The sequence below is a fragment of the Sparus aurata genome, chromosome 5, assembly GCF_900880675.1.
Source record: "Sparus aurata chromosome 5, fSpaAur1.1, whole genome shotgun sequence".
NCBI classification, from domain to species: domain Eukaryota; kingdom Metazoa; phylum Chordata; class Actinopteri; order Spariformes; family Sparidae; genus Sparus; species Sparus aurata.
Genome location: NC_044191.1, coordinates 22,527,493 through 22,543,702, shown reverse-complemented (window position 1 = coordinate 22,543,702; position 16,210 = coordinate 22,527,493). Strand labels below are relative to the sequence as shown.

Sequence of the window (16,210 nt, the reverse complement as noted above, 5' to 3'; positions counted from 1 at the left end):
CTCTGCCACACACAGGAGGTTAAGTAGTTTACCATAAATGAGTTTTTTTTTTAGCTGTAAAATACCAAGACTTGTTTCTCTCAACACCATCAATGAAGCTCCCTGGTGAGAAAAACTGAAAGTCTGAGTAATAAGTAGGGTATTGTTAGAAAAGATGCATTTGTTTTTGACTTTCTGTGGACAAATCAGATGTGCCTGCAGCTCAGGTAAAGAGAGTTCTATCGACTTGCTTCTCCCTAAAAAGCTGCAGAATACTTTAATTTCGCTGAATTTCATACAACATTTATTTTTATTTTTCTCTGCAGCTCCTGCTTCAACGGCGGCTCCTGTGTGGACGGCATCAACACCTTCACGTGTTTGTGCCCGCCGGGTTTCACCGGGAGCTACTGCCAGCACGACATCAATGAGTGCGACTCCAAACCCTGCCTGAATGGCGGCACCTGCCAGGACAGCTACGGCACCTACAAGTGCACCTGCCCACCTGGATACATTGGACTCAACTGTCAGGTGGGAGGATGGACTTACTCATGTTTTGTTAGTCACTGTTATACCGAAAAACGTAACGTTGAGCTTACTTTTCAGCCAAGTAAAACGCCATTTAACCTCTTTTGAACTTTATTTTTAACCACCAGAATCACCAGATCAAGGCTTACTGGCATGATTGTTTGGTGTAAGTGATTCAGGTTTATACATTCTGCTTGCATCCTGCAGAACTTAGTTCGCTGGTGCGACTCGTCGCCCTGTAAGAACGGGGGAACTTGCTGGCAGAGGGGAACCACCTACAGCTGCGAGTGTGAGACCGGCTGGACGGGACTTTATTGCGACGTCCCAAGTGTCTCCTGTGAGGTGGCAGCCAAACAGAGAGGTGAGATGGGAGCTGGTGTGAATGAATCAAAGTGTTGGTGGAAATGCATGCAGGCTTAGTGAATCTTGCTAAATATATGTTATCACACAGCAACGCTAAAGTCTACTGTCTCTTCCTTGTAGGAGTCGACGTTACCCATCTGTGTCGTAACTCGGGTCAGTGTCTGGACGCGGGAAACATTCACTACTGCCACTGCCAGATTGGATACACTGGAAGTTACTGTGAGGAGCAGGTGGATGAATGCACCCCAAATCCCTGCCAGAACGGAGCTACCTGTACTGACTTTTTAGGCGGATATACCTGCAAGGTAACATAATCAAAACTATGCAGTCCAGTCGTTCGAATTTTAATGTCAAATACTGCTGAAATATGTATTTAGAAATCATGTCTCAGCATTTTTTGTCATATTGAACATGTCCTGAGTGCATCAGGTCTAAATATACTACTTTTAACTAAGCAGAAATGAGTTATTCCCTGTTGAAATCAGCGCAATCATGCCATTTCTTTTGATTTAATGCTGGTTTAAATTGTAAATCGGGTCTTAAATGTCACCCTTCTTAGCATTTTCAGAGGTCTCATTACATTATCTTTTTTTATCACCTCGTTTCGCATGTTTTTTTGATCTCAGTCCTATAATTTAATTCATGAATTAGTTTAAATGTATGGGTGTACAGCAGCCGAAACAACATCCGGCTCCTAATGAAGAGGCCCGTTTATAAATAGAAGACAAACAGATTGGTTGAGTTAATCTCCCATGGAATAAAGGATCTGCTGGCCTTGGCAGGGTGGAGGCCAGAAAACAGCCAGGTAAACAAAAACCATCTCTGTTTCATGTCGGACATTGATTCAGCTTTCCCTCTTTCTCCTCCCTCTGCCTTCTTTTCTTCCTGCTTCTCTGCCTCTTCTTCCTCCCTCTCAGTGCATGCCAGGATATGTGGGGACCAACTGCTCCGACGAGATCAATGAATGTTTCTCCCAGCCGTGCCAGAACGGGGGCACCTGCATTGACCTGATCAATACCTACAAATGCTCCTGTCCCCGGGGAACCCAAGGTCAGTGGACCCCATGCACACTCCTCCACACCACTCCGCCTCTCCATCCTCTCCTCCTCGTCTCCACACTTCATTAATTAGGGCTTAACAGCCCGGGCTCATGTCTGAAAACTCCTCCTCCCGTCTTGCCTCCATCCCTTCCTCTACTTGTCAAATACGCCATCGATTTTTCTCTCAGACATGAAGGGGAGTGTGTGTTGTAGGTCAGTCCAAAGTGCCAGTGGAGTTGGGTGTTGCCCAAAAGAAACCAACAAGTTTGATCAGGAAACTAAAGATAATGTCAGAGGCTTTGACAGGAAGTTAACAGGAAATCTTCCTGGAGATTTTACTTTTTTCGCCAGATTTAGAATTTGCATCATTCAGTATCTTATTATACAATATTATTGGAACTTTTCGGCATCACTTTATCCCAGATTCAAAGCTGCAAAATCTATTCTGTAACTAAAACTGACACCTACTTGTCCCTCCTCCCCTGCCGGACCTCCCTCAGGTGTGCACTGCGAGATCAACATCGACGACTGCAACCCCTTCACCGACCCGGTCACCAATGAGCCCAAGTGTTTCAACAAGGGGAAGTGTGTGGATCGAGTGGGAGGCTACCACTGCACCTGTCCCGCAGGATACGTGGGGGAGCGCTGCGAGGGCGATGTCAACGAGTGTCTCTCCAACCCCTGCGACCCGCGGGGCACGCACAGCTGCACCCAGCTCACCAACAACTACCGCTGCGAGTGTCGCACCGGATACACAGGTAAACAGGCAGTCGGGGTTTGCAACTGGTCAGCCATTTTGAGTCAGCTCCGAGGAGGGGGGAGAAATTCGTTAATGTGCGCTGCTCCTGCTGCTGTTGGTGATTTGATTAGAATTCTAGTGCATATCTGGGTATTCCTCGAGTTCTTAAATGAGATTTTCCTGTGTTGGTTTCATTTGGTTTTCATCTATCTATGTCCTTTGGTTGGTTTGACATTGAGCAGTACAATTGAAGTTGGTCTAAAATAGAACCATATCTGTCAACCGTTGAGGATTGATAATTGAAGTTTACAGTTTTGGGCCTCTCAAACTTTTCAAAACTCTGATCAAGGCTTCTGATGCTTTTTGTTGTCTAATGTGATTTGTTAGAGTTTTGGGAGTTTTAAACATTTAGAAACTAGATTTAGCTGGTGCATGTTAATAAATGTTTTTGGCCCAAATAAGGAAATGAGAATATTGTCAACAGATTAATCATTAAAAAAAGTTACAAGAAGTTGCTTTCTACCCTACACTGAAATCATTGTAGGAAATGTGAGGATATTTTTGCAACAATTGCATAATATGATTAACATGTTCCTGTGTGTGACTCCTCTGCAGGTCAACGCTGTGACACAGTGTTTGACGGATGTAAAGGAAAGCCATGTCGCAATGGAGGAACGTGTGCTGTTGCCAGTAACACCCCACACGGCTTCATCTGCAAATGTCCTCCTGTGAGTAACAAATATTATAATTATTATTATTATCATTATTATTATTATTATTATTATTAACTGTGAGGTGAGTGCTAACCACTGAGCCCCGTCAATAAACATCTCTAACTTCCTCTAGAGTCTAGACCCTTTAGAAATCATTGAATCAAAGGTTATTTTCTTATGTTTTGTCCTCTTAATATAGGGATTTACCGGCTCCACATGTGAATATGACTCCCAGATCTGCGGCAGCCTCCACTGCCGCAATGGAGGCACCTGTTACTCCAGCCACAACAGTCCCAAGTGTCTGTGCACACCCTCCTTCACTGGGCCTGAGTGCCAGTATCCCACCGACAGCCCCTGTAATTCCAACCCCTGCTACAACGGCGGCACGTGTGAATACACGTCTGAGGCGCCGTTCTACCACTGTGTCTGCCCCAAAAACTTCAATGGCCTCCAATGTTTCATCCTGGATTACGACTTCCCGGGAGGGTTCGGCCACCCCATCCCTGTGCCGCCGAAGGTGGAGGTCAGCTGTAACATCCCGGAGTGCGAGGAAGCAAAGAACAACAAGGTCTGTGACGGGCAGTGTAACAACCACGAGTGCGGCTGGGACAATGGCGACTGCTCGCTCAACTTCAATGACCCGTGGAAGAACTGCTCCGCCTCGCTGCAGTGCTGGAGATACTTCAATGATGGAAAGTGCGACTCTCAGTGTGACAACGCTGGATGTCTTTACGATGGGTTCGACTGCCAGAAGCTGGAAGGACAGTGCAAGTGAGTGCGGTGTTTGTATCAATGAGTAAGACAAGAATCAAGATTGGGATGTACAAGATCAACTAGTCCATTAAATGTTGATAACCTCACTAGTCAGCACCAGAAATACGGTTTAACGCCTAACCTCATCTCTTTTATTTCAGTCCACTGTATGACCAGTACTGCAAGGACCACTACGCTGATAATCACTGCGACCAGGGCTGCAACAACGCTGAGTGCGAGTGGGACGGCTTGGACTGTGCCGATAACATGCCCGAGAAGCTCGCCCTGGGCCAGCTGGTCCTGGTTGTCCACATCACCCCCGAGCAGCTCCTCAACAACTCCTTCGGCTTCCTGCGCGAGCTGAGCCGCGTCCTCCGCACCAACGTGATATTCAGGAAGGACGGCAAAGGCGATATGATGGTGTACCCTTACTATGGGAACGAGCACGAGCTGAAGAAGTACAACGTTAAGCGCTCGGTGGACGCGTGGTCCGAGGTGCCCGGAAAGGTGCTGAGCGTGGTGAAGAGGAGACTATATGATGCGGCAGGAGGGAGCAGGAGGATGAGGAGGGAGCTGGAGATCAAAGGGTGAGCAAAAATATCGAAAACTTGTTAACTATAGAGACATTTTTAAGGATTCGGTGTGTAAAACAGGTTTTCACCATGGAGCATACCATTAACTTGCTTTGTGTTTCTCTTCTCTCAACAGTTCAGTCGTCCACTTGGAGGTAGACAACCGTCAGTGCATCCAGCAGTCCTCTGAGTGTTTCCTGAGCACCAACGATGCCGCTGCTTTCCTCGGGGCTTTGGCCTCCAGTGGCAAACTGGATGTTCCCTACCCCATTGAAGCTGTTTATAGTGAGTACATCTCATACAGATCTGCATGAATCAAGGAAAATGTCTACTGGTTTCCAATCTGTCCATTAGACTGAACGTCAAATCATGTGTCTTTCCATGAAAGATAAAAATCAATGATGAATTGATCAAACAAGTATTGTCTTTTCACGTCAGTGAGCCACATGTTGAACCACTTCACATGTTCCTTCATTATGATGAATCTGGGCGCTGCAGATTATTCTAAGTCGATTTCACAAACCTATCCTGCTGCCAGAAATAATCACCAGACCACCAAATGTGTTTGTGAAACTAGTTCCAAAAAAAAAAAAAGCCATTTTAGTTTTGCTTGAGTAGGGCTGCAGCTATCAAACCTCTGTTTGTTTGTTGGTTGGTTGTTTTTGATCAGCAGAATTTCACAAAATCTGCAAAAAGAATTGGGATGGGAATAGAACCTATTCACTTTTGGTGTGGATCTGGACAAAGGAACAGATCCAGGACAAGTTTTGTTAGTTTCTCAGAGGATAATGCATGGACCTTGATGGAAAAGATCAGGGCCCGTATTCACAAAGAATCTTAAGGCTAAAAGTAGCTCCTAACAGGCGAATTGAGGAGCAACTCCTAAAAATAATGGGCATGTCAGTCGTAACTTTAGGACTCCTAATTTTTGAAAATAAGTGATAAGTGTTATTCACAAAACATTTTAGGCCTAAAAGTAGCACCTAAGTCTGGGAGACCTTAGAGGTAGTCCAGAGGACTCCTAACTCGCTAAGACCTGGTCACAGCCGAATGTTTTGGAGACGCTAAATGACAGGGAATTATTAAAACGATGTCGGATGGACCACAAAGGGATTGAAGTTGTGGTTGAGTTGGTGAGGGACGCAATAACATCTACCAACCGAAATAATCGATTAACGCCGGAGATAAAATGTTTTGCAACACTCAAGTATTTGGCTGCGGGGAAAATGCAGCTCTTCGCACAGCACTAGTATTACCTGGGGACCTCAAGTGATTTAGAAATTATCCCACCACGTCTGTGCGGCGCATTCGCACAGGATAAGCGAAGTCTGTGTTTTAACTCAAATTTACTGACTTTATCCCCCGGGTCGATCGCACCGGAAGCCCTTGCTGGAGCAGCGCAACGGTTAGATATAGATATTTTTAATATAATAACTGCAAGCCTGTTGAAAGATGGAAAAATGTTCCTTACCGCATGCTGCCATGCATGTAATCCATCTTATCATCTTTCGAAATTTCGTCTTCTGATGAGCCTCCTGAATTTGCACCCAAAATGCTATCAAAACTATCATTTATAATTCCCAATGCAGCCTCCATATTTCTCGACCGGGAAAAAGGCAGAAAAAAGGTGTGGAAAACACAAAAAACCTTAAGAAAAACAAAAAAAGACCCCAAATCCCAGAGATGCCGATTCGCACGAGACTAATATTATCAAATGACCTCTGTGTTTGGCGAAATATGATAGGTAATTTGCGGTGGAATTTTTACTTTACAAATTACAGACATGGCAGATTCGCACGGGATTAAGATCACAGACGACCTCCGCAATTATTACAAATTACTGGAGGTCCCCAGGTCATACTAGTCCCGTGCGAATAGGGCTTTTGTCAATCGGAAAAAGTTGCATTCCATCAATACACAAATTGTCTTTGACGCATGTTACAGTATACTGGACATTGTTGGGAAATGGCCCGGATCAACACACGATTCACGAATTTTAATAGAGAGTGGTTTGACACAGCTTTTCGAGCGAATGCCGCTTTTATTGACAATTCACGTTTTTCATCGCAAGCTTCTAATTTGTAATTTCTGTCCAAAGCGTTTCTTTATCCAATATCTTTTCATAGGCTTTGTCATGGGCTTGTAGGCAACTTCCTTATTTTCACTTTATGCATTGCGCAGCCTAAATGACTTTTCAATGGGCTGCCCTGTCACTCAACAACCAATCACCGTTGTCACCGCTTCTAAGTGCATCCTTATAAAATGACGTCATCCATAGCAACAGAGAGTTACTTCTAGTTTAGGAGTTAACTGTTTTCATAACTAAAAGTAGGTCTCAGCGGCTTTGTGAATTACTTTTAAGAAACGACTCCTACATAAAAACTTTTACTCCGATTTAGGAGTACTCCTAATGTTAAGATAAAAGTCTTTGTGAATACGGGCCCAGGTGTATTAAGGTTACTTGTATCTATGAGTACAATCTGATACAATCAATTACTTTTTCAGATTTTCCACAACCCAATGGCTGACTTGTTTTGTCCGAGAGGTCAATGTTTACAGATTCGCTGAGTCTATATCGTGGTTCAGCGGTTATGGTTGGTTTCGAATTAAAATTTAGGGCTGTCAACTTTGATACTGGATAAGCCTTGATTGAATTAAAGGGGACTGTTTGGCCATAGTGGAGGTATGTGCTCTACTTGGTGCCGTTCTATTTTTCAATTGTTGTTTAGTCTATAGATTGTCAAAAGAATTGAAAGCAAATGTTTGACATTTTGTTTGAAAGTGACTGAAACAATTTATCACTTTTTCAAAATAGTTAAATTTTCTTTTGATCAACTTAAAACTCTATCAGCTATAACTGTCACAGCTCGGCTTGAGTAAGAAAAACCGCGGAGCTCAGCTGTCTGAATGGTCTTTTGAAGGGAAGATGATCTTGAGGCTGCTTCAACATACAGTGAGGAAGGGAAGCTGCAAACTATTTAGAGACGACTAATGATTGGTGGTTTCTGTGCTGGTGGGATTTGTCGGTGAATATTTCCAGCCCGCATCAACATCAAACAATAATGTAACTCTGACGCAGATTTGATTTTGCAGAACTCAAACAAGTTCAAAGAGTCTCGTAATTGATTTCCATGGAACGAAAGCTGCGAAGAATGGAAAACCGCAACTGAATGATTTGCATCTTGATTGATAGGGCTGTCACCAAGTTGATGAATTGTGATGTGAAATGAATGTGATTTGCAGTTAAAAACGGCTAAAAAGTGCAAAACCCTTGGTAGGATCCTTGCTCTTGCGTCCGCACATAGATACACACTTGGATGAGACACGTGCTCCTCCACACACACTCAGACTGAAAGCGCCCTCTGGTCGGGTCCTAACCCTAGTGCTCTTTGATTGTGTATTTGTTATGCAGCGGCGAACAAATGCAATTGTGAATCTCATGGCCTAAACAATCAATCCTTCCCTCAGAGTGTAAATCCACTGGCTTCGGGCACCAAAATGGTTAATTGCTGCAAATCAACTCATCCAGCCCCCTACTCACACTATATAACACTCTATCTCTCTCCCTCTCGCAGACATGTACACATATACGTCCACAGATAACACACTCGCACACACACACGCACACACACACATGCACGCACGCACGCACCCGCACTTCATCCCACAGTGTGAGGGGCTGCTGCAACCTTCACCTCGCTGAATGTAATACCAGGACTTAATGCATCTCTGAGGGTTTAGGTTGGGGGAGTTTATCATTTCAAAATCGTTAGTGGAAAAAAAAAGAGAAGGGGAAAAATTGATCGGGAGTGTGCTAGAAGTTGGGAGTCTTTGTTATCTTGAAAATCCTAATAAATCCTTCGTCTTTACAGCTTAAAGCGCGTGCAGTAATTTGAAGTTCATTAATCCCCCTCCTTTTTTTCTCTTAAAGAAGAAATGGTAAAGTTGTCTCTTGGTACCCTGGGTTGAAAAGGGAGAGAGGAGGTGGTGGTGTTCTTTTTTTTTTCCCCTTTTCTCTCTTTTTTTTTTTTTATCACGCCCCATCCTTTTTTTTTTCTTTTTTCTTTTTTGATGAAAAGTGGTTAGCAATTCTGATTATTACTGAATAGATAGTAGAAGCTAGCTTTACAAACGGCGAGGATCGTCAGTCAGTTTCTGGCGCTCGCTGCTGGTTGCGGTGTGTTCTGGAGTGGGAACCGCGGGGCGAAGAAGAGCCGGACTAGCTCTCCTCGAACACCCCAGGCTGATCCTGGGTGTCCTGGTCTATCTTCTGCCAGTCCATGTCTGCTCCCCGGCCCGTCTTGACCATGTTGTCCCTTTTCCTACCAGGCGGCGTCGACCCCGATCCTTCTAAGGACCTCTACCCGATCTACCTGGTCCTTGGCGGCGTAGGGATACTGGCCTTTCTCGGAGTGGGGATGGTGGCTGCCCGAAAGCGCCGCCATGAGCACGGGCGCCTCTGGCTCCCCGAGGGCTTCAAGACCACAGAGACCAGCAAGAAGAAGAGACGCGAGCCTGTTGGAGAGGATTCAGTGGGATTAAAGTAAGTTTCCAGTTTATTCGCTCGGTGTTGTCGCGGTACGTGTTTCTTTGCGGGTCAGGTGAAGGGCCAGATCTGAGGGACAAAAAGGGTGTAACTGGTGATCAGATAAATTTGGGAAAGGGGGGTTTCGCCTGGATCATTAATGATAATGATATAGCAGGTTTAGGTGCGCATTAATTTACTTATTGGGGCAGGGGTGGGGGGATGGGGTATGGATTTAATCAATGCTTTTGTTTTTCGGCTGCACCATTAATGGTGTGCGGCTCGGATGAGATGGAAGCAGGAGAGTACGAGGAATTTTACCGGGTTTTCTGCGTCCTCACAGGCCACTGAAAAACACTTCGGACATTTCACTCATGGATGTCACCCAGAATGACTGGGAGGAAGATGAGCCCTCGGATGCGAAACGCTTCAGGGTAAGAAAACAGAAATATTACAGGGCAATGGATATATTAAATATGTAGAATTTTTTTTAATTAAAAAAAAATGTTTACAACTTTTACAGCAATATATTACAAAAACCTTAAAATGACCAGTGTGGGATTTGAAAATAACTTTGTTTGTGCTTTTTTTTTAAATATTTCTGAAGGCTTTGGTTGAAAGATTTAACAGCTTATTTAATATTAACTACTTACTAATACTTACTTAACGCGTGTTTCTGTTATGTTGTGATTTGATTGGATTCAAGCCCAATTTGAGTCTTCTCACTTCTTGCTGTCCCTGCTGTAGCAGTTTGACGAGCAGGCGATACTGGAGGGAGACGACCAGACGGACCACCGCCAGTGGACCCAGCAGCACCTGGACGCCGCCGATCTGCGCATCCCCTCCATTGCTCCCACTCCCCCTCAGGGCGAGATTGAGAATGACTGCATGGATGTCAATGTCCGGGGACCAGGTGGGTGACTGATCGCTTACTTACTGTTGCCTTAAGTGAGCTCTGAGCCAACGCATGTGGGCAGAATCAGCGGATTTTGGTTGCGCTTTTTATTCTGGATGACTTGGTTTTCTTTACAAGGAACCATACATATCCCAAAAATTTTACAAAAATATGAAATGGAATTGTTTCATCTGAAAATATATATGGAATCAGTTTTGTGAAGAAAATGTTGATATATTGAAGACAATTTAAGGCAAAAAAAAAAAAAAGAAGAACTATATTAATTTTGCTCCATTACTTCTGACTTTCCTCTATTTATAATTTTCTTGTGACACATCAGACAGTTTTCTCTCCTCACACCTCTAAAAATGCGTCAAATATAAAAAAAAGCGAAAGCGCACTCAGTGCTGATGTGCACAGTAATACCGCAACTTTTAAGAATTTTAAGGGCTCACAAGCTTTAAAAGGTCGGGAATGACAGATTCAGCAGATCGACTCAACGTTTTGAAGGTGGCAGGTGTGTGTGTGTGTGGGTGTGACTTGATTCACACATTTCACCTTTCTAGTGTTTGCATGTGTGTCTGAATTGATTCACGCCTTTTCTGAGTGAGCGTTTCACATTTCTAGTGTGTGTGTGTGTGTGTGTGTGTGTAATCGCGCGTGTAGGAGTTGCTAAAGCCCCATGTCCTCAGGGTAAAGGATCTTCTTCAAAGCAGCCAGCTGGAAGCCAGGCGCCTGGGGGGAAACACTGATTCCTGATCAGATTAATCATTTGACCAGTAATGGGCCTCTGTGTTCTTTATTTTCTATTCCTCATTATGAAAACAATGAAGGCATCAAATGCAAAAACCCAATTTTGTAGTAAGTGCCAAACTCCCTGAAGAAAAGCTACGAGAAATCAAAGTAACGGGGTTAACAACTTGAGAGCACACTTTTCCCCCCCGTCGCGGATCGATGCACTTGAATCGACCAAATCTGCGAGATCTGGGGCTTGCTATCCTTTTGAAGAGGAGAAAACCTATTCAAGTCGACTGACTGAGCTGCCTCTCACAGTTAGATATTAATGCTTCGTTTTCGCAGCAGCCTAGCTTTAGCGAGCCCCGGCCTCTATCCCCCCAGCTTCGCCTTCCTTGTGAAGCTTCTGCTGCGCCGGGGCCTTGATCAGAATCCATTATCGAAAGGAGAGAGCTGTAACGATTCAACCCAGGCAAAAGTGTCAAATCCACATTCGATTTGTTTGTTGCTTTGTTTTGATCTGCCTGCTGCTTTGAAGTGCAGCCTCCTGTCTTTTTTTGTAGCAGCCACTGGCCCTACGCTGTGCTGACCATGCAGTCTGTTACTTTCTTTCACAAACCCCTCCCCTCCTCTGTCCAGATGGATTCACGCCACTGATGATCGCGTCCTGCAGCGGGGGAGGTCTAGAAACGGGCAACAGCGAGGAAGAGGAGGACGCCTCTGCTAACGTGATCAATGACTTCATCTACCAGGGCGCAAACCTGCACAACCAGACCGACCGCACAGGTGAAACCGCTCTTCACCTGGCTGCCCGCTACGCTCGTTCTGACGCCGCCAAACGCCTGCTGGAGGCCAGCGCTGACGCCAACATCCAGGACAACATGGGCAGGACGCCTCTGCATGCTGCTGTGGCAGCTGATGCCCAGGGGGTGTTCCAGGTGGGTCCTCGCATGCCAAAACTATTGTTATCTTGTGGTTTAGTTAAAGTTTTACTGAAATTAGGGATTTGTCCATTTAATTGATTTATTAAGGCAGAATTCCTTCTTCTCAAATGTCAGAATTGGACAATATGAAGAAGTCACTTTAAGCTCTGGAAAACATATATATATATTTTTTTTTACTATTTCTTGACAATTTATGGACTAAATAAATTGCTCAATTCACAGTCAGTCGTTAATTGCAGCCCTAAAAGTGTAGCTTTCAAATAATCTGTATACTAAGGTTTCCACAATACCAGAATTTTTATTTTTCAATACAATACTAGTACAAAAAACAATACTCGATTGTTCTTTTGATACCACAGCATAAATGAAACGCTCTATAGGCACACACAACGGTATAAGTTGTTCCTTTTATTTGAAATTAACAACCAGCACACAGTTGTAGTTGGTAATTTGTAGCTGATAAAATAAACGTCACCGGACACAAACAACACATTTGTAATAATGGTATTATCTGTGCCCCCTCGGGCTGAAAATCTTAATTGTAGACCTTGACTGTCTTGACTGACTTTTTAATTTCAAAAACATACATCAGATACACTATCAAGTACTGTACTGCTTTTAAACTCATGGTCAAGAAAAGTATCAAGGAATCAATACTTTCCAATGAAGAAAAGAAAGATTCAAAGAACCATATTGTCACTGTGCTGCTGTGCAAAAACAACAGTACAAAATGATATGTATAGTCATATAATGAATATCGTTATCAAATATCGTTAAATTGTACATGCATTAAAAATCAGCCCTTAAAGTATTAATGAAGTCAAGTTTAAGTCAAAATGATTAACCTGTTTCTTTATGTTTCTGTAGATTCTGATAAGGAACCGTGCCACAGACTTGGATGCCCGCATGCATGATGGCACCACACCCCTGATCCTGGCTGCCAGGCTGGCGGTGGAGGGCATGGTGGAGGAGCTCATCAACTGTCACGCTGACGTCAATGCAATCGATGATTTCGGTAAATTTCACTGTTTTCTGCCATTGATATGAGCCTGAAAAATCATTATGTTTTACGGCTCAGTGTACTCAAATGTTAACTCGAAAGAACACTTCGGATCTAATCACCCTGTTTGTGTCTCTTCAGGTAAATCGGCTCTACACTGGGCTGCGGCTGTAAATAACGTGGAAGCTGCAATTGTGCTTCTGAAGAATGGTGCCAACAAGGACATGCAAAACAACAAGGTAAAAAAAAAAAAGCAATCCGTCTCATCCCCCTCTTAGTTCTGTAAAACAATAGTGAAACATCTTTCCGCTTTGTGACTCTCATCACATGTTGTCTCCTCTCTGTCTGCCTCAGGAGGAAACACCTCTATTCTTGGCTGCCAGGGAAGGAAGCTACGAGACTGCCAAGGTCTTACTGGACCACTTTGCAAACAGAGAAATAACCGACCACATGGACCGGCTACCCAGAGACATTGCACAGGAGAGAATGCATCACGACATTGTGCGGCTGATGGACGAGTACAATCTAGTACGAAGTCCACACATGCACGGAGGGTCGCTAAGCACCACATTGTCACCCCCTATCTGCTCGCCCAACGGCTACCTGAGCGGCATGAAGCAGCCCCAGCCTCAAGGTCAAGGCCAGGGCAAAAAGGCACGCAAGCCCAGCGCTAAAGGCATCGGCTGTAAAGATGGCAAAGACATGAAGGTGAAGAAGAAGAACTCACAGGACGGGAAGTCTGGGAACCTCCTGGACAGCTCGGCTGTTCTGTCACCAGTTGACTCTTTAGAGTCTCCACATGGATATGTCTCTGACGTGGCCTCGCCGCCCATGATGACCTCACCCTTCCAGCAGTCGCCATCTGTAGCCCTGAACCATCTGCAGGGTATGTCTGACCCGCACCTCGCTGTGAACCACATGGTGATGCCAAACAAGCAGGAGCTGGCTCGAATGCAGTTTGACCCGCTGCCTCCACGTCTCACCCATCTGCCCGTGTCTGGCGCTGGCGGCCAGGGCGGTATGAACGGCCAGTGTGATTGGCTGTCGAGGATGCACGGCAGCATGAGCCAGCCAGGCCAGTTCAACCCCCTGAGGGGAGCTCCAGGTGGTCAGGGCGGTCTGCACCAGGCAGGGCAGCACGGGTTGATGACCTCCCTCCACAATGGCCACCCCGCCACCAGCCTGTCTCAGATGATGAACTACCAGGGGATCCAGAACGCCAGACTGGGTCCGCAGCCCCACATCATGCAGCAGCAGACTCAGCAGATGCAGCAGATGCAGAACCTGCAGCAGCTCCAACAGCAGCAGCAGCAGCAACAACAGAGCATCCAGCTGCAGCACCAGAACTCAAACACGACCAACGGCCAGAGCTTCATCAGTGGGGAGCTCGGTTCCCCGGAGCTCCAGCAGGGCACAGGCAACTCCAGCATGCCCATCCACACCATCCTGCCGCAGGAGACCCAGATAATGACCTCCACCATCAACCAATCAATGCCCAGCACTCAGTTCCTCACACCGCCCTCCCAGCACAGCTACTCAGGCACCATGGACAACACCCCAAACCATCAGGTTCAGGTGCCCGACCACCCCTTTCTGACCCCCTCCCCCGGCTCCCCCGATCAGTGGTCCAGCTCGTCTCCTCATTCCAACATGTCCGACTGGTCAGAGGGCATTTCAAGTCCACCGACGAGCATGCAGTCTCAGATCGGACATATACCTGAACAGTTCAAATAAAAAGCTTGCATCTTTACGCCCAGATGAGCTGCTGTATATTTTTTTATAAAAAAACAGAAAGCACTCTTTGTGGAAAAAATAGAAAAAGGGCAAAGCTGTAAACAAGATTTAATAGGACTTTTTTTATACGCTTTTATACTAACAGCAACACCTGTGTTTCATCCATTCTTTTTTTATTTATTAATGCCTTATTTATACGCATTGCCTGCTTACAGAAATTTCGGGGATCCATGGTGCCGGGCCATACACAGGACAGAGAAAGTCCTTTAGACAGACTCTTTTCTTTTAGTATTTCTTTTCTGCAGTGAAGCCTCAGCATACACACTGGGTATTTATTTCTCTAAAGACTTTTAGTAATTGCCTTTTTTCATATGATTTCTCAATCTTTGTTCATATTTTGTTATTTCTTTTTGTATAATCTTGTTTATAAATAAACTCGTGATTTTGAGGGGCATTTTATGGAGCACATCTAAGTTTCAGTGTTACTTCAGTTTGTTGTAAGTGTGGGAAATATTCTAGTCAGTTGGTGATAACACATGAATACATCTGTTTTTCCACAATTTCCCCCTGTTTAAATATCATGCAATTGTTCTCACTAGATGTCTTGAGTCAATGGAACAACATTATGTTGCACCTCTAGATTTGATTGCCTTCGTATAGAGTATGTGGTGGAGATATGATATGTTGTACAGTATACAGCCATCTTGGAGATTGGCGGTTAAGGCAGGCTTGAGTATCTGTTAGTCCTGTGCTGTTGGAGAACTGGCCCATCGGCCACAGTGTATGTTGTTGTCCAGAGGGAAAAGGAAACTTCATGTCCCCTCTCCCTCCTATTAGTTTGAGCCTATGGCTGTGTTCTTCTTTTTGTAAATATGTTATGCATTTCCCTCGTAAGCAAGATTTTGTTTAAGAAATCTGATGTCTTAAGCATGCAATTTTGATAGGTCTCGCGCCAGTCAACAGCCTCAAAAATGTCAAACAGAACAGAATATATATTTTGTATTTTACTGTCCCTTATGCATAAATAAAATTTGAACTATATACAAATAGATTCAATATATTGTTAGGAGGCATTTTTTCTCATAAAAAGGGAAAATACATAAATATTGAGGTTTTATAAATTCATATTTATTTACTGTTCTGTTACACATAAGAATCCACTGAGGCAACTATTTGTGCATATTATAAAATGTTTGGTTACATTTGGACTGTTGGTTAAGTTCTCAGCTGTGTCCACTTCGAAGCTTTGTGAGACGGTATAGTTTGCAAAATGTTATAACTTAAAAAAAATATTAGGTTGTAGTGAAATTGTAATAACTGCAATATGTTTCTTTCCTTTCATAAAGTTATAATTTGCAAGAAATGTATTTCCCCTTTTCATTTTCAATCTGTAAAAATGTTTCTTGTCATAATAAAGGACACCTGTGTGTCTTGAACTTATGAGAACTGTCTTTTATTCCTTTAAATTCCAGCTGACGATCTTTAATGATCAGTATCACCTCAAAACACTGCATGAAACAATGGGATTGGCTCAATAATGATAGATCTAGTGTGATACCACATTCCTTTGATAGTTCCGGATAAAAAAGTCATTTTTAATATGTCTTTAGATTTTAAAGTTGAAAATAAAAGTGACATTTTTCTTCATATACTAAAGAGTCTGTCTCCCTCTAGTGGTGGTAATTGCTACCTT

General features: G+C 44.1%; 1 protein-coding gene across 2 annotated transcripts in view; it reads left to right on the top strand.

Annotated features, from left to right (window-relative positions):
* Positions 1 to 15,957, top strand: part of notch1b (notch receptor 1b) — a 44,377-nt gene extending 28,420 nt beyond the window's left edge. The window contains exons 19-34 of one of the 2 annotated variants that reach the window (XM_030417178.1): positions 306 to 507; positions 712 to 865; positions 988 to 1,172; positions 1,785 to 1,917; positions 2,408 to 2,665; positions 3,262 to 3,374; positions 3,559 to 4,130; positions 4,274 to 4,699; positions 4,821 to 4,969; positions 9,014 to 9,227; positions 9,553 to 9,643; positions 9,960 to 10,122; positions 11,479 to 11,777; positions 12,651 to 12,798; positions 12,925 to 13,022; positions 13,138 to 15,957. In XM_030417178.1, coding sequence (XP_030273038.1) covers positions 306 to 507; positions 712 to 865; positions 988 to 1,172; positions 1,785 to 1,917; positions 2,408 to 2,665; positions 3,262 to 3,374; positions 3,559 to 4,130; positions 4,274 to 4,699; positions 4,821 to 4,969; positions 9,014 to 9,227; positions 9,553 to 9,643; positions 9,960 to 10,122; positions 11,479 to 11,777; positions 12,651 to 12,798; positions 12,925 to 13,022; positions 13,138 to 14,517 — 4,585 coding nt within the window. In that variant the 3' untranslated portion in view covers positions 14,518 to 15,957. Of the gene's footprint in view, positions 1 to 305; positions 508 to 711; positions 866 to 987; positions 1,173 to 1,784; positions 1,918 to 2,407; positions 2,666 to 3,261; positions 3,375 to 3,558; positions 4,131 to 4,273; positions 4,700 to 4,820; positions 4,970 to 9,013; positions 9,228 to 9,552; positions 9,644 to 9,956; positions 10,123 to 11,478; positions 11,778 to 12,650; positions 12,799 to 12,924; positions 13,023 to 13,137 lie in introns of both variants that reach the window. The other variant, XM_030417177.1, reaches the window with a different exon arrangement.
* Positions 15,958 to 16,210: the final 253 nt, after the last annotated feature.